The 18,586-nt window shown below is 40.5% G+C and overlaps 1 protein-coding gene across 6 annotated transcripts in view; it reads right to left on the bottom strand.

The window, feature by feature from the left end:
• Nucleotides 1-1,922: 1,922 nt before the first annotated feature.
• LOC307100685 (ankyrin repeat and KH domain-containing protein 1) overlaps nt 1,923-18,586 on the bottom strand; it is a gene marked incomplete at its 3' end in the record, with an annotated part of 127,204 nt that continues 110,540 nt past the window's right edge. For 2 of the 6 annotated variants that reach the window (XM_079773209.1, XM_079773213.1), the window contains 8 exons: nt 17,607-17,753; nt 15,378-15,527; nt 13,611-15,217; nt 8,883-9,059; nt 7,577-7,828; nt 6,828-7,003; nt 5,985-6,149; nt 2,422-5,691 (listed from right to left, as the gene is read on the bottom strand). In XM_079773209.1, the coding sequence (XP_079629335.1) occupies nt 5,632-5,691; nt 5,985-6,149; nt 6,828-7,003; nt 7,577-7,828; nt 8,883-9,059; nt 13,611-15,217; nt 15,378-15,527; nt 17,607-17,753 (2,734 nt within the window). The other 4 variants (XM_079773210.1, XM_079773211.1, XM_079773212.1 and 1 more) reach the window with 3 other exon arrangements.

Here is an 18,586-nt window from a genome sequence, read left to right as displayed (position 1 = left end):
TCATTGATGTTTCTATCTCTCCCCCCCGCCTCTCTTCCTCTCTAAAATCAATAAAATATATTTTTAAAAAATGAGAATTCTGATATAGGTCTGGGATGGGACCTGAAATTCTGGGTTTTTAATGAGATCCTGGGTGATGCAGACCCTTGGTTCAGCAGGTCCTTAGAATCACACTTCAGGGATCAAGGATCTATATATTTTATGTTCTAAAGATGTCTTTGAACCCCTTACAAAGTAGTGTATACTTAAATAAAGTGTCTTAGCAGTGCTGGAGGGTAAGGCTTGGGAGCAGATTACGAGGAGCCATTTCTGATAACTAAGCTTTTAAGCAAGTAAGTAGTCTGGTGGGGGGAAGGGAGGATGGGATGGAGAACAGTGAGAATGAAGGTGACTCCAGTCTAGTGAATGGGGTGGGCAAAAGGGCAGTGACTGTGAGGATGGAGAGAAGTGGAGGGGATCCAGATAAACAGAGGAGAAAGGATAATGTGACTGATTAAGGGTAGGGGAAGGGGAAGGGGGAATAAATGAGGATAAACTTCCCAATCTCCTGACTTGAGATCTTGGTAGCTAGTAATACCACTCAATATAACAGAGAACACAAGGGAAAGGGCTTATCTTATATTGGGGATGTCTGATGTGCATGGAATGGAGAAGCACAGCAAGGAGCTAGATATACTGGTCTGAAGTTCAGAGAACTTTGAGCCAATGATGCAGATTTGAGTGGAGTGAAATCCAAGAGCAAGGGGTAAGTTATCATTTGGTGAGAAGATAAACGAAAGAGGCCTGGGCACATCAACATGTGGAGGAAGAGGATTCACCAAAAGAAGCTGAGAAAGATCAGCCAGAGGAGAACTAGAGAGAAGTGTAAGTGGCTTCCAAAAGAATTAGTGTGGAAATGAGGTCTCCCTTCTGTTAATCCCTACTACAAAACAACAGCAGCAGGTACTACTATTATAAGACTGCTGGTAGAAGCTTACTTTCTTGAGACACTGTGTGCTGTAAGGACTAGGGAACTAGAGAATAGGTAGTTGGCTTTAGAGAAAGCCAGATCATCATCTATGCAATCTGGATCAACACTGATTACCCATTAGAGTATGGGAACTTAAAAAAAACCCAAACAAATAAACACCTCTACCCATGTCCTAAATCCAGAGATCTGCCTAAATCTACAAGGAAATATCAGGTCTCTGCCACCAGACAAATTACAGTTGACCCTTGAACTATGCAGATTTTTTCAATATACAGTCAGCCCTACATATCCCCAGGTGTTGAATCCAAAGGGCTAAACAGTACGCATTATTCTATGCCATTTACACTAATAAAAGAGAAAGATGCAAATTGACTGTACCTTCATGACACCCACCAGCCAATCAGGAGTATGCAAATTAACCAAACAAAGATGGCAGGTCAATTTGCATATGCAGGCGCCGAGCGGCCGGGGGCAGGACGCAGGCGTTCCACACTGCCCCAGCCGCTTGGGGCCTCTGGGCAGCGTGGGAAGGTGGAAAGGCAGCTCCAGGCCGGAGCAAAGGCGGTGCCGGCAGCCAGGGGAAGGAAGGCCCATTCTTGCACAAATCTTTGTGCATCAGGCCTCTAGTTTTATATAAAGGACTTGAGCATCTCAAATTTTGGTATCCATAGGGGGTCCTGGAACCAATCTTCTGTTCCAGGGGACAATACCATCAAGATAAAACGGGAGTTGAAAAGGGACAATACCATCAAGATAAAATATACCAAGGGACAATACCATCAAGATAAAACGGGAGTTGAAAAGTAATCACAAAACAGGTTTGCAATTGGATCATTAGATTCTTGATTTGTTTTCCAAATTAGGTCTTGAATCCCAGGCTCCTGCCCTTTTTTGGTAGTGGTCTTAATACACTGCTTGTTGGCAAATGGTGACAAATCTTTGAGAATGAATAGAAAATGCAGCATTATCAGAGCCCCTCACCCCAGGGCAGGGTCCACTGGAAGACGTCACAACCAGCCACACTTCTTGGTAGAAGACATCGAGGGCTAGTTAGAGAACAAGGTGTTCAGAAGCTGTTTTCCTACAGGCTTGTTTGCCTCTTCCTGGGATCACAATGTGGTCCAAAGGTCTTACTTAAACAGTGGGACAGAACCATGTAAACAAAACACGCTTCTCTGTTTGGCTTGAAACTATATGACCAGCCTTTCCGCTCTACAAGCTACCTCAAGCATACGCTGGCCCCCTCATATACTAATTTTGAGGTTTGGAGGAGAATTTGACCAGAATCTATAAGAACAGATAGAAGCTGTAGTTCCAAGTCCTGAGATTTCTTACCTCTGGTTAGGAGAGGGCACCACTGGCTGTCCAACTCTCTTCTTCACTCTGGTTAGTTGAGGTGGTGGGATTTCCCCTTTGAGAGCAGGGACGGAAGGAAGCAGACTGGCCTATAAAAGGGCAAGTCAGCACACTGTAGCCACAACAGGTTTAAAGGGTCTTAAAACATCAGCAATTTTATTGATAGTGGATTTTTTTTTTACATTGAACACTACTCAAATAAGTGGGTGCAGAAACCTTGATCATATCATTTTATTCCTTGAAAGAGGTGTTATTCTCATAGGGTTTGATCTATGTCTCAGCAGGATGTTTCTTAATGACGTGAGGACTCACTATTGATGTGCAAGGTTTTCTTCTTCCTCCACTAAAATCTCAAAATCAATAATGGACTCCACAACAGCAGGCTTTTTTTATTCCATGTGAGAATCAATGGTAGGAGCTCTCAAACCTTAGCAATGTAAACACTTTATTGGCTTCCAGTATTCTGGAATATACCATATATCCTCATTCACAGGAAAAGGGAGAGAATCTGTATTAGAACTAGGAGAGTATTGGGTTCAATAATGTTCAATTTCATTTTTAGATGAGGAAAGTGAAGCCCAGAAATAAGAAATTATTTGCCTAAGGTCATATAGCTTCAAGTGGCAGAAATGAAAATAATTTAGGCTTCTGACTGTACCCAGGCTGTCTCCCCCCAAATCCCTTGTATATTTTGTGATCATGGTATCTCCCCTACCAGGTATGTATCCCCCTTGTATATTTTGAAAGTAATTAAGTCCTTACCTGAGCTAGGTTTAATCCAAGGTTCAGGTTGGTAAAATAGCAGTAAAGTAATACCAGGAAGAGGCAAGACAGAGGAAGAAGAGATTATAGCAAGCAAAATGGGATGGGGAGTAGGCTACTGGGATCCAAATGGTCAGAAAGAAGGCAGTGCTGGTAAGAGGCAGGGAGGAGGTTAGTTTAAATAACTACTACTAACTACACAGCTTCTATTTTTTCCTAATTCTTCTAGGGGGTTTCTCATAATTGCCTCTCTTTCTCATGGGTACTAGTTCCTGAGCTGAGATATAATTTTTCATTCTGTTGTTCTCAAGGTGCAGAAGGTAGGGTAAAGGGCTCTTCCAGATAATTCAAATGTATTATAGATAGTTAAGATAGAACAAAACTCACCTTTTTGTCCCAAATAATAATTTACTTAATATCATCTCTCACTGGTATGTATATGTTTCATCAAGAGTCATTTCATTCATTTCACTAATAATAGGTGATTTTTTGGTTATTGAGAAATGGAAACAGCAGGATATGTAGGTGATCAAAGGGGTCTTTTACCCTCCTCAAGGTAAGAGGGTCTCTTGAGAACACTTGATGTAGTTATCAAGCACTACAAAGGCAAAATCTTCCAATACCAGTGATATATATGCTCCAAATCCACTCAAAATAGAAAATAAGGCATGAGCTTAAGGAAGTTCTCATATGTAAGATGATATGGAAGACAAAGAAGCAGGTATGTCCAACACAGAATAAACATGGTGTGTCTCATCTAGTGGTGGCTCTAGGAGCCAGGCTGAGAAGATTAACTGTTGGCATAACAGTAGAAAAGTACTGCTTGCATGGTTCTACCCCTAATGACTATTTTTCTGTGCATCCTTTTCTTTCTTTTTTTGGTTGAATTTTTTGTTGTTATTTTTTGTCTGTGCATCCTTCTTTGCCTTGATATGAGTTTTGGCTTCTCTATCAGCCTCAAACATTTTCTTGTTTGCTTGCTTTATTTATTTGTTTTTAATTCTCACCCAAGGATACTTCCCCCATTGATATTGTTTTTTATTTTTAGAGAAGGGTGGAAGGGATGGGAGAGACAGAGAGAAATATCGATGTGAGAGAGACATATCACACATTGATTGGTTGCTTTCCACACAAGCCCTGACCAGAGGCCGGGATCAACCCTATAATCAAGGTACATGCTCTTGACCATAATCGAACCAAGGACCCTTCAGGCCGCGGGCCAATGCTCCAACAACTGAGCCAAACCAGCTAGGGCAATGGTTCTTTTTTTTTTTAGAGAGAGAGAAGATAGGAGAGAAAGAGAGTGAGAGAGAAACACTGATTTATTCTTTCACTTATGTATGCATTCATTGTTTGCTTCTTGTATGTGCCCTGACAGGGGGATAGAACCTGCAACCTTGGCATATTGGGATGATGCTCTAACCAACTGAGCTACATAACTCAGATCCTATTGCATCAGATTCTCGGCTTAGCCTATGGTTTTTTGCCAAAGCAGTACATCCCAGTATTCCTGTGGTTAGCTTTAAACATATTGGCTCTTCATACTTGGGACTAATTCTGGAACTAAGCCCAGAATTAGTCACATATTTGTAAGCATTACTCAGCTGATTCAACAATACAACAGGGGCCATCTCTGCCCCCTCCTATGTCTCAACCCAATCAAAACTTAAAACACATAAAACCAAAATATTTAGATAAAAAAGTCAGGACGCACAAAAGGAGCCTGAAGTTGATGAGTTGGGTGCAGTTTGTTCAGTATCATCTGATTGAAATCCTATTGTTCTTCACGACATATTCATGATCCATAAAAAGCTAAAACCTATCAATCTGCTAATGACAGGTTTTAATCAATGACCTATCAATCTGCTAATGTCCAATAAGACACATTGGAGGGTCTTGAAACTTTTTCACTTATAAAATGATATGAAAGAGAACAAGGAATGTTTAATATAGAATAAGTAGGTAACTAGTCTTAAAAGAGCTTTTAAGAATGCAATTTAAGAATGGACTCTAAAGTGTAAAATGTGAGAAGCCTCTTACAAATATAGTACTAACAACCTGGTTTAATATGACTGTGGATTGGGTGGTACCTGCATGACTACTGAAAGGATCACACCCCACTTCTAAACACTGTTCATCTTTTTATTGAATATTCTGGTAAATATTTCACATTAATACAGGCTACATTAAGTAGAGCCACTATATGACAAGAAATTTACTCAACTTTTTCCTTTTAAGTATGTAAACAACTGTACATGTATTTACCACCCTAAAAGGTAATCATCTAATTCTCTTCTGCATAAAAGTAGCATTCAGTATGTTTAGCCAAAGCACTAAGTTCAAAATGGCTAAACTAACCACAGAACATAATCAGGTGGATAGGAAATCACTTTGTTCTTATACAATGGACAATCAAATTTCCATTGCTAAAGTCTCAGAGAAAATATCTTAGTTAGGCACATTAAAAAAAAAAAAAAAAATCCCCGGGGTTCTTCCAAGATCATAGGTGTCTCAAACAAGGCTAAAGAATAAGACCTTCTAACTTAGTTGACATATTTGAGATGCATGTTTCCAATATGAGGTGCCCACGTGCCAGGCCAAATCTGAAAAGGGGGAGGAAAAATTGGAATTTCTAATTAGGAATCTTTAGACATTTACAAAATGAATATATAAATGCAATGGCAATTCTGTTTCTGCCTAGGAAGAATACACACACATGAAATAAAATGCTGAGTAGCATCATCTTGATATTGAAAAACTTAATTCAGAACAAGGTAATCAGATGTCATGACTTTTGATATTTAGAACTTGTACTACCCAAAGAATGACATGAAAAATCTGAGAGAAAAAAAAAAAAAGAAAAAGAAAAAAAAGAAGACTATTAAGTCAATTTTACCTGCTGGGCATCAGTGCATTCAGTTGAATTTTGAATAACTTTTATCATAGGATTCCAAGCAGGATCTGGGTTGTGAAGTCCATTAAATAGAGGGCCTCCTGGAACATCAGCAAGCTGAGGATGAGAGGGTATTATGGTGCCTCCATACATGGAAATTGGCAGACCCTAAAACAGCAGAAAGAAAGGTTTAACCATCAAATAATTATAAATAATGATTCTATAATACCAATCTCTCTAGTTTTCCTTCATTCAAAGAACTCCAGAGGATACTGTAAGTTCAGCACTATATAGTGTTGAGAAACCAAAAGTGGTTATCTGCATCATCAACACTTTTCAACAAGAAGAGAAAAAAACACACAACTAAATCCAATATCAAATCATTAGGAAATTTCCTATATTTGATGAACACATATAATACCTCAATTTTCCCATATTTTAGTTTCACTAATAAGCTTGTGCTAAGAAGTAAAGTGGAACTCTATATGACTGCTTGCAGCCATAACCTGGCTTTATGGCAGCCAGAAAGCTCTCAGTGCAGACAAGAGGGCATTAGGGAGCTGGCAGCCAGCTTTTTGAGAGGGGAGAGGCTGCCCTAAAGCTGTGGCAGCAAAATCCAATTTCTCAGGCTTTCTGGGAATATGGGGACATCTTCAGGGTAGTTTGAGGACAAACTACTGGAGACAACATATTCCACTCTTGAAATTAGATAAAGGATCTGGCAAAGTCATGGAAACAAATTAGTTCCACCAAAAGGGAGAATTATTTCAATACAAATATTCCTTAACATGTGACTACATTGGCTGGCAAAGAGTTATCAAGTTACAATGATATTTGTCAACTCACTTTAGAAAAATCCACAAAACTGCTTGCCATAGGCTGATGAAAAATGTTAGAGGGGGCTACCATTCCAGAATCATCTCTTTCCATTGGTTGATGCTGGGAGAATGTGCTTGGGTCTGATAATTGTTGATGCATTGGATGGTTCCCTATCACAGACTGTGACCAACCTGATAAGCCTTCTGGAAAGAAGAATTGAAAACAGGGTTTGATATTTATTTGGGTAAAATAACAAAACATCACTTGATATTTTTTCATACTAATTTTACCTAAATGATTCCCCTGAAGAACTCAGGGTATGTTCATAACAACCTCTGCAAATAAAAAAAAACCAGTTCCTGGAAAACTGGGTGAAGTCTTTTGAGTACCCCAAACAATTACAAATGATCTTATAGTTGTATAAGATCATTCAAATGAGAAAATATAAGTTCCTTGTCCAAAAGATTAAATGCTTTGAGAAAGAACTCAAATGATTGTCCCATTTTACATGGAAAAACTTAAGAGATAAAGGAAATACACTTAGAATCTTTTACTTTTAATCAATTCTCTATTTGTTATTTTATATAGATCATAATATAACATTCCAGACCCTGAGACTGGGTCGAATTCTTCAAAAGTATAAACACCACTACTGATTGTTAAGTGTTGGAAATAAGTTTTTTGTTTTATTTTATTTTTAAGGAACTAAGTTTTAATGGCAAAATCCCACAACTTACTTGAGATATCCCTCCAGACAGAGGGCAAGGTAACTGTACCTGACATGGCGTTGACACCAAATGACCAGATTCCACTGTGTCCAACAGGAGCGACAAAACTGGTCCCCACAGGGGCTTGTGCAACAGACCCTCCTTGCCGAATCCGGGCTAGTCTCTCTGTTCCAATGGGAGGAGGTATCTTTCGATCCTGACTGGCATTGCCTCCTTTTGGTTGGCCCAATGCTGGTGGGGCAGAAGTGGCTGAAAGAGGTGAAGATGATCCCGAAGAAACAGATGGAATAGGAGAGTCACCTGGTGGCAAAATATTTCTCTATTGTTTTATTACATATAAAAACTAATGATAAGAATATGAGAAACCTTGTTGGAAAGATCTATTCCAAAACATAGGTTCTGTAAAGAAAAATTTATAATTTTATAAGATCATTCAAATGAGAATATATAAGTCCTATAAACATTACCCCACACTACCTTCTGCCTATAGGAAGTATAAACAAATAGACTAAAAAAATGTCCAGATTTAACTGAACAAGGTTAGAAAAGAAGGCCGTATTTATTCTTATTCTTGTTCTAAATTATCTTATCAAAATATATATTGTCATATTTTAAATTAACTTAAATGTGGCAATGTTTGCACAGTATCTAGCATATTGTCTGGAAAACAGCTGGTGGCCCTCTATACTTATTAGTTGTTTTATTTCTTTTTCCCTTTCTACAGTCCTTTTTTTTTCGATAAGGAAGAAAGGTTAAATATTAGCAAAGCATCAAAGGATTCAACTCATGGCTTTGTTTCTTAATGGGACTGTCAGGTAATACAGGAAGTTTTCCTTGTCAAAAGGGCCAATACTCACTGTCTACCTCATTAAAAAAAAAAAAATCCTGTTCAAGTACTGTTAGAATTTCATCTATTCAAAGTATTGAAATAAGTAAGTCAGAATAGAGGTATACTTTAACTTATAAATTACAATAATGACTAAAGTGTAAATATATAAGTAAATAAATGAGGAATCATACCACACTGACCAAATACATAAATTCAACTTCTTTTCAGACTTAAAGAATTATTTCACAATACTGTCCCCAAATGGTCCTTTTATAAAACTACTTGAATTACCTCTTTTCTTGATCTAAGTCCCAATGTAAACATTTCTGGCTTGGAAGAAGAGCTTGACTCTTCTCAAATTTTCTATCCTATATACGACTGACCATTTTTGACATGACTGCAATACAAACCTTAGGTATTTGCATACTACTTAGAATACTAAAGTTACAATATAGTGCTCCCTGAAACAAATGGTTTAATAACTTATTCAAGACTTTTTGGGAAGAGTTCCTCCAGGATCCCTACATGAATTTGAGGCGCTTGTCCAAGGATGGGGAGAAAAATGTTGTCTGTTGAAACTAGGAGTCCCAACAGGAGCTGGCCCTTGCAGGAAAACACGTGTTCCTGGTATGCCGGAAAAACTTGTCAGAGGAGCAGAAGAGGAAGATGGGGAGCTGCCTGATGGGTCAATGGATGGTAACCCTGAAATAAAACAGGCCCAAGACATCCAAATTAGCCAAAGCTTTAAAATGGAAAATTTAAGTAATTCCTTTTTAAAAAGGAGAAAGCATGTAGTTAATTCCATAGATCATAGCAAAAATAATCCATTTACTATGTGCTGTATGGCCCAAACCCATTTTTTTCTTGCATTCCAGAAGGATATCACCAAACAGCACTAGACATAGAAAAGTGAGCCCAATGTTTAAGAATGGCAGTTACCAAGCTAGATAAATCTCAAAGCTTTCACTGGAGGGGACATGAAATGAGTGCATGTTGTGACTAAGTGGTACCCATCAATAACTTCTGCTTTCCCTTTTGGGGAAAATCTCAAAGTGCAGCTCTGCATCTATATTATAGTCATTTTCTATGGAAGAAGAATAACAAAACCTACTAATGTTTCCTTCCTAACAGGAAGGAAAAGCATACTATTTAATATAATTCCAGTATGCCATCTGATAAATAAAGACCAGTTACCAACTATATGAAAGTTTTTATCTAGGTTGTATAAGTTTAAATTAACAGTCTTCTCAAATTCCATTGCTTTCTCTGGAGAAGGTATTTGGGAAAGGGGACAAGGGTATGGAAAAGGATTATAGGTGCTCATTTCAGGAAAAAGTAGTTAATATCAATAAAAAACTGTCAAAACTTCTTTCAAGCTGGTCTTATTCATATGTTTAAAGTATGTAATTCAGAGTTTTGTCTTTAAAGTATATAATTCACAGGATTGTGCAACCATCACAATCAATTTTAGAACAATTTTGCCTACCCTAAAAGAAACTCTGTATATATTACCTGTCAATCTCCATGGTCCTTTACCCCACCTCTAAGTAGCCACTAACTTTCTGTCTCTATAGATTGCCTGCCTATTCTAAAAATTTCATACAATTGGAATAATACAATATGTGTTTTTTGTGACTGGCTTCTTTCACTTAGCATACTGTTTTTAAAGTTCATCCATGTTGTAGCATAAATCAGTACTTCCTTTTCTTTTCTTAATCCTCATCTGAGAATATTTTTTCCATTGCTTTTCAGAGAGTGGGAGGGAGAGAGGGCAGGGGAAGAAGGGGAAGAGAGAGAGAGAGAGAGAGAGAGAGAGAGAGAGAGAGAGAGAGAGAGAGAGAGAGAAAGAGAGGAAGAAACAATGATGTAAGAGAGATACATTGACTGCTTACCTCCCACATGTGCCCCAGGGTTGGGGTGGTGGGGCAGTGAACCCAGTGAGCTGGCTGATGATCTAACTACTGAGAAACACCAGCCAGGGCAGTACTTCCTTTCTCTCTATTATATCTGACTAGAGGCCCGGTGCATGAAATTCGTGCATGGGGGGGGGGTTCCCTCAGCCCAGACTGCACCCTCTCCAATCCTGGTCCCCTCAGGGGATGTCTGACTGCCGGTTTAGACCCAATCCCGGGGATCAGGTCTAAACTGGCAGTTGGACATCCCTCTCACAATCTGGGACCGCTGGCTCCTAACTGCTGACCTGCCTGCCTGCCTGATTGCCCCTAACTGACCCCCCCCCCCCCCGCCAGCCTGATCACCCCTAACTGCCTCTGCCTGCCAGCCTGATCGCTCCTAACTGCCCCCCCGCCTGCTGGCCTGGTCACCCCCAACTGTCCCCCTCCCCCCCGCCGGCCTGGTTGCCCCACGCAGCCTGCTTGTCCAATCGTTTGGTCGTCCTTCACTAACCCCCCTGCCGGCCTGGTCGCCCCACGCAGCCTGCTGTTCAGTCGTCCATCTGGTCGTCTAGGTTGTGCCAGCCCCTGGCTTTTTATATATTAGGATTATATAGAAACTAGAGGCCTGATGCATGGATTCATGCACCGGGCCGGTTTTGGCCTGATTCCTGCAGGCCATGCTAAGGGACCCCATTGGTGGATGAATCCATGCACCAGGCCTCTAGTATGCATATAAGATTTTTGGTTAATCTCTTCCCACCCTCTGCCCTCCCCTCTGAGATTCATCAATCTGTTCCATGTTTCTATGCCTGTGCGCTGAGCGTCTGCCTCCTGGAGGTCATTGTGCATCATAACTACCGGACGGTTGGCCGGTCACTTAGGCTTTTATATATATAGATTATAATATATTAATACACTAGAGGCCCAGTACATGAAATTCGTGCACTCAGGAAGGGGGTCCCTCAGCCTGGCCTGCACCCTCTCACAGTGCAGGAGCCCTTGGGGGATATCTGATTGCTGGCTTAGGCCCGTTCCAGCAGTCGGACACCCTTAGCGCTGCTGTGGAGGTAGGAGAGGCTCCCGCCACCGCAGCTGCACTCGCCAGCCATGAGCCTGGCTCCCCATAGGGGGAGTGCACTGACCACCATGTCATAGCGACCAGTTGTTCCGCCATGCATTCAATTTGCATATTAGCCTTTTATTATATAGGATTATGATTATATCTAATGTATTATAATAAAAATAGTATCTCATTATATAGACACTAGAGGCCCGATGCACGAAATTTGTGCAAGAGGAGGCCTTCCTTCTCCCAGCAGCCAGTACCGGCTTCCCTCTGGCACCCAGGACCTAGGCTTCCCTCCAGCCGCCGGTAGGCACCCAGGACCTGGGCTTTCCTCGCAGCCCTGGCTTCATTCAGAAGGTAGTCCGGTCTAATTAGCATATTACACTTTTATTATTATAGATACTACTAGAGGCCCGATGCATGAAATTCATGCAAGTGTAGGCCTTCCCTCCCCTGGCTGCCAGCACCGGCTTCCCTCCAGCACCCGGGACCCGGCTTCCCTCCGGCCTCTGGCAGGCACTCTGGACTCAGGCTTCCCTTGCAGCCCCGGCTTCGTCCAGAAGGTTGTCTGGAAGGATGTCCAGTTTAATTAGCATATTATACTTTTATTATTATAGATAGCACATTTTGTTTTTCCACTTATCATTAGAGGGATAGTGGGTTGTTTCCACTTTTTGGCTATTATCAATTATGCTGTTATGAACATTTATGTACCAGTTTTTGTGCAGATATTTGTCTTCTCTTAGGTATACCTAGGAGTAGAATTACTAGAACATATGGTAACTGTTTAACTTTTTGAGGAAATGTCAAACTTTTTCCAGTGGCTGTACCATTTTAAATTTCCACCAGCAGTGTTTGAGGTTTCTTTTTTTGTGTGTGTTTGAGGTTTCAAATTTTTCATATTCTTTCTCAACTTAAGTATTTTTATTTGTAAACTAGGAGAGTAAATTATCCATAGAGAAGAGCACCAGCAAAAGAAACAGTACAGGCAATTAAGAAATGTTGACCCCAGGTCAAGGATTAATGCTTGCTTTTTAATTATTATTTTAATTAACTATAAATTATTTTGATATTATGGATCTGAATAATTCAGGTCCCAAAAACAAACTAAATACATTATTTCCTTTACTCCCCACCCCCCCCAGACATTCATAATCTGTACATTTTCTGGGATGTAGTATGTGAAGCCCAAAGGGCTCAAACACTGGAAAATTAGAATTCTGAAGTCCAACTCTGGCTAAGGTATTATATAAATTCACATATTAGTGGCAGTCAAGTCAATAATTAATAATGCCTTCTATCACAGCCTAAGCATTGGCAATGAATTCTATTTAAAAGAAGATACAACAGCTACAGTCTTCTGAAAAGAAAAATAAATGAAACATATCAGAAATGAAAGCTAAGGCTCTACCATATCCATAAACTCACAAATTTTAAACAACATAGATCAATTCATAGTTAGCAAAAAGGAAGGATGGAGTATGGGACAGTTTTCCAACTGGAGTAAAAATGTTAAGTGGCAGTAATTCTTACCCCTATTTTATGCCTGGCACAGTTACTAATTTGTTTTTCAGAATAGTGCAGATTGGAGTGAAATTTGGCTCTTAGAATCTAATAAATAGATTCTGGTTTTCCAAATATCTCCAAGTCAACACTGGGCTTATATCTTTCTATATATTTCTTATAACTCCTCAGCAACTAATTTCTGATTTTGAGGAATGAATAGCTGAATCTAAGCTCTCTTTTTAAAATAAAGAAAAATGAATGGATTCCTTCAACCATCTCCATCTAATGTAAATAACAGAGTATTATTAAACAACATCATTTAATATTTGGTCTGAACACCCAAGACTGAAAACAAAGAATGAAAATCATGGGCTGGTACCTAAACACCTTTGTAACTCACACTTTTTAAATCTGAGAAAAGTAAGCTATCGCTGTGATTTAAAAAGTCTGTAAACTTGGAGTCCCTGAAGCATCCTATAAATCTTGTTTTATTAATATCATCTTATACCAATTCTAAGAAAATGGATTGACACGAGGTCACTGCTATGAGGGACAGAGAGATCAGATAAAGAGCATAAGGCAGCTCGTCATATGTGAGCGACTGACTTACAGCTACTTTTTTGCCCAATCAGCAATCATTAAAGGGTCTTTACTATTTATAACACATTCTCATTTCTTTAAGATTATGCAATATTATGTACAAAATAAACACTTCATTATTATGTTAGAATATTAGAATATGCTGTTAGAGCCCCAACCTGAGCTGCAGTGATAGTTATAACTTACCAGCTGGACTAGTAGAAACTCGCTGGGAAGGTGGTCTGAAGCCAGGTGCCTTGGAGTTGTCAGGGTGCACATTTTCCAAGTGTCCAAGTACAGAGTTATTTAGGAACGCTGACTGAACAGTGAAAGAGGCATCTGCAGCAACTCGTGAGGATAGTGGAGCATCTCCCCATCCCTGGTTAGCTGGCACCTGACTACTCTCAAAAAGACTACTGAAGTGATTGAAAAGTGTGGCTGGGCCAAATGTCGGTGGCAACGATTTATTTGCTGGGTTAATGTGCATCTGAGAACCATTCATAATGTTCATGGCTGAAGAAAGCTGCACTGCAGCTGGTGGGCCTTGAGGTGGTGTTAAAGGAACTGGATTTGTAACAAAAATAGACTGGGGATCCTGGTGTATAGTTGCATTTGGAACCACTGAGTAAAAAGAACCTCGGGGCTGCATTCGATGAGAAACTCGAGGTGCTGGTACAGCTAATTGAGGTAAATTATTGTTATCCTGATTATCAGCAGCAACCAATCTTGGTGATGCCAAAGTCAATGGAGTTGGTTCTGAATTAGATGCAAATGGCATTGACATAGAACTTAATTCAGATACACTGGATGGCTGGGCCTCCTCCTGTGTGTTGTTAGGAGTGGGACTGTTGGATGGGTGAGTTTCTGGAGCTCCTGGCGTGTTACTGGCAGAGCTATTGCAGCTATTTGCAGATGAAGATGGCGTACCCAGGTTTACCACGGGTTGGTCCTGTGTGGACACTTTCTCTTTTGGGGGTGGCATGGAAGAGAAAGACTCCATCTTTTGTGAAGAAAGTTGTGCTTGAGGAGCACTTGCAGGTAGAAATGTGGTGGGAACTTGTCCACTAGTGATCGGCGCAGAAGAGACTGAAGGCAGGGAACTACAAGTGCTTGTCACAGAAGAAATCACTGTTGCTGGAGGACTTGTCTTAGGCACACAGGCAAACAACTGCTTTCTGACTGATGAAGGAGTCCGGGTGTTAGTCACACACAGTTGCTGACTGGCAGCAACTACAGAAGAGACAGTGATAGGACAACTGGCAGTGGCTAGTCCAGCAGACTCAGAGGGTAAAACAGTACCATTCTGGTTAGGTAGACGGCCTGTAGAATTATGCTTGGGAGAGCTATTTGCGTTGCCAGGATTCACAGGTCTCACTGGGAATGGTCCCCAAGTGTTAGGAGAGGGTGAAAAGGTTCCTCCAAACTGGGCCATGGGTAAGCGAGGATGCCGAATCTGTTGCATAGTCTGAGCAGCCAGGAGAGCAAAATGAGGGTGGGGATAGGCTAAGGGTAGAGAAACTGGGAAAGAAGAACGTACATTTGTTGGAACGTTCTTGTTAAGTTTATTAGTGGCCTGGAACGTAGATAATGTTGTTGCCTGTGAAGTTACAAGAGTTGGAGCACCTAAGGGAAATGCATTTTTACTGGAAGCTGCTGTGGTGCCTACTCCAGACGAGAAGTTTGCATGGATGGACTTGGTGCTGGTAGGTGTTCTGATATGATTTTTAGGAATCAAGTCTTCCAGTTCCTTAGCAGGATCTTGAATAAGTGCATTGATAAGTTGAACTGCATATCTTGTTGATTCTGTACCACCCCTGGAGAAAAAAAAAAAACAAGATAAAAAACATAAAACAAAACAAACAGGTAATCTTTGCCATGAAAGAAAATTCTTTATTCTACTATAACTAACAAAAGTATGCTTCTAATAAAATTTATTTCCACACAGAACTAGCAATATACATTTTCTACAATTACCTTATTGTGATCATTCTCTCCCCATTCTTATCTTTTTGTTTATCCACATCAATATGGGCACCAGTAACATCTTGTATTGCAGTGATGTTGCACCCTCCTCTTCCCATTATCCTGGAAACCACTGAAGCTGGAACAGATAATTTCTTTGACCTAAAAAATGAAGATTACACATGAGCTTAAGCATTCAAATTTGCCTGAAATGACACATGTCAGTCAAACTGCAGTGACCATACGTATTACTCTTTCTAAAGTAAAATAATGCATACTATATTGTTAAACTTCATGCTGAAAAAATACCCTAGCTTATCAGTATCAACAACTTATACTTAGCAATCCTATATAATAAAAGGCTAATATGCAAATAGACTAAATGGTGGAACAACCGAACAATCAGTTGCTCTGACATGCGCTGACCACCAGCGGGTGTGTGTGGAACATGGCAGGCATTGGTTGTGGCAGGATGGTGGAGCAGGTAAGCGTTGGAGCCAGACCAAGGTGGGGCGCCAGTTGCTGTCATCGGGGCGAGTCTCTGGCGGTTACTGAAAATTCTTTGCTCCCACATGCTGTGGTCCCGCCCAGCGCTCGCACCCGCAGCCAGGACCGGAGCCGCCTCTCGTACCCGCTGCCAGTGTCTGGCGCCGGTCCCAATCACTTGGCGCCATCAGTAGGTGCAAGTGGCAGCTGCCAGCCCTGATCGCCCCTGAGAGCTTCTCCACCTCATCCTGCTCCTGAGGGGTGATTGGGGCAGCAGCTGCTGCTTGCACCCGCTGATGGCGCCAGCCCCACTCGCACCCACTGCTGGCACTGGCCCCAATCACTCTGTGCCGTCAGTGGGTGCAAGTGGGGCCGGTGCTGTCAGTACATGGAAGTGGCGGCAGACAGGGGACTGGGGGCCGCAGCGGGCTGGGCGGGGGCATGGAGGATGAGCTGAGACCCACCCCTGTGCCTACAGCAGCTGTGTGGCCCAGTTCCTTTCAAGGCGCACAAATTTGTGCACTGGGCCCCTACTAAAGAATAAATCCTCAAATTTGAATTACATAAAAAGCAATTCACAAGTGGAGCCTGGGACTTCCACTTGTGTGTAAGGTGAGTGGTTGCCAGAGAGAAGACTAAAGGCTGATAATGCGATCTGACAAGATGGCCTGATAGTCCTGAAGGATTATCAAAGAAACCCAGTGTTTGCTGGCACAACCAGATGAGAATAACACCCATTATTTTCAGGTGGTCATTGTAGACCCTAGGATTCCCCCTTTGAGGGAGGGACCTTTAAACTTGAATCACTCCTTCCAGAAGAATACCCAATGGCAGCTCTTAAATAATAAAAAATTATTATTTTAATGTAGACAAGTTGGGAAGAATATATTTAGATATTTTGAAAGTTAGAGCATGGAGTAGGCTATATGCCATGAATAATACTTAAATCAATCTGATCAAGTGTGCATCCTATCTCCTGTTTTGACAAGACTTCTTCCTTTTTTGTTTGCATTCATGGACACAAAATCTTGGAAATATTACAGAATAAAAGCCCAGAAACTTTAGACCTTTGGTGATTAAATACACATCAGCAAATCTATGTCTGTCCTGTTGTAAAGTGTGAACAGAGGCTAGAAGTATCATCCAGATTGTGTATGACATTTAAAAGTAGTGACCTCTCTCTGCTTTTATTCATTTCGCCATCATGGCTTAAGTATAAGGCAGTGTGAAGGTACTTGTCAGGGTTAGCTGCAGGAGTGTGGGTGTTTTTCTTTCTTTTTTTGAGGAGGAAGGTAGTTTTAATTTTATAGGCTCCTTTCACCCTTTTTATGATGATCTAATTGCATTAAAAGCAGCTAATCAGTTCTTCAGAATATGCTCTCTAGCCAAGTCTAACTTTATTTAAACGTTATAAATAGATAAGCTTGATGTCTGAATCAAAATGGGACCATTAAACAAACATCATAGCCCTAATAACAATGTGATTTGCTGTCAAGTGTAGAATCTTCCCTTTAAGAAGAAGCTTGTGGTCATTTTGTAAACTGTAAATCTTAGGTTTTAAAAAAAATTTTGTTTTAATAAAATATTTTTTGCTATTCTAAAGCCAATGTTTATTCTTTCCTATAAAATATGCATGCAAAATTTATACATTACTTCTAATTTTGCTTTAGCCTACAGTTGAAAACAACTACATTCAAATTATTCATTAATTAATTGGTCTATATAAGTTAAAAAGATAAGACTAATTCTTCTTACCTTCGTACAACTTCTTTCCACCCTTCTTCTCTTTTTTGCCCCCTTTTAGGGCTAGTCAGATTCAGCTTTATGTTTGGAGAGTTTAATGGCAATGACACTGACTTGTAGCTTGTTGATAAGGAATTAGAATTCATTTCACCTTCAGGTCTGAGAAGAGAGAAATATCAAATCCAATAAAAGATCAATTTTAAGTTAGAAAATCAAGAGATTATTATGGACAAAATTATGCTAAAATACTTGAATTAAAATTTGGCACATCAAATTATCAACAATTCAGAAAAATAGAAATAGGACAGAGTCCAACATCTATTTCAGTATAAAAATGGATTCGGTTTTTAGACTTTTATAGTCAAAAGTTGTACTATCCTATATAATAAAACCCTAATATGCAAATTGACCGAACAGTGGAATGACCAGAGGAACGACTGGTCGCTATGATGCGCACTAACCATCAGGGGGCAGATGCTCAATGCCAGAGCTGCCCCCTGGTGGTCAGTGCGCTCCCACAGGGGGAGTGCCGCTCAGCCAGAAGCCAGACTCATGACTGAGGAGCGCAGCAGCGGTGGCAGGAGCCTCTCCTGCCTCTGTTGCAGGCAGGCGGTAAGGAGCAAGAGGTCCCGGACTGCGAGAGCCCCAGACTGCAAGACAGCAGGCGGACATCCCCTGAGGAGTCCCGGGTTATGAGAGGGCGCAGGCCGGGCTGAGGGGACACCCTCCCCCCATTGCACAAATTTTGTGCACCGGGCCTCTGGTATAATCAATAAAAGTGACATAGTGAAAATCAAGATATTGCTAATATTTTCAACTTCAAAATGAAATCATAAAATTTTTTTAATAATCTCATTTTATAACTAGCACATTGATAAATTTCACTTTTGAATACTGAAGACAGACAATGAGGTGGATTTAAACTTTAACACAACTTGCGCTTGAAGAATAACCTCAAATTATTGTGCCAAGCATGAAAAAACAACAAGTGG

This window comes from Cnephaeus nilssonii (assembly GCF_951640355.1).
Source record: "Cnephaeus nilssonii genome assembly, chromosome: 5".
Lineage (NCBI taxonomy): Eukaryota > Metazoa > Chordata > Mammalia > Chiroptera > Vespertilionidae > Cnephaeus > Cnephaeus nilssonii.
The sequence above is the reverse complement of the archived record's forward strand: the minus strand, read 5'-3'. Positions and strand labels throughout refer to the sequence as shown.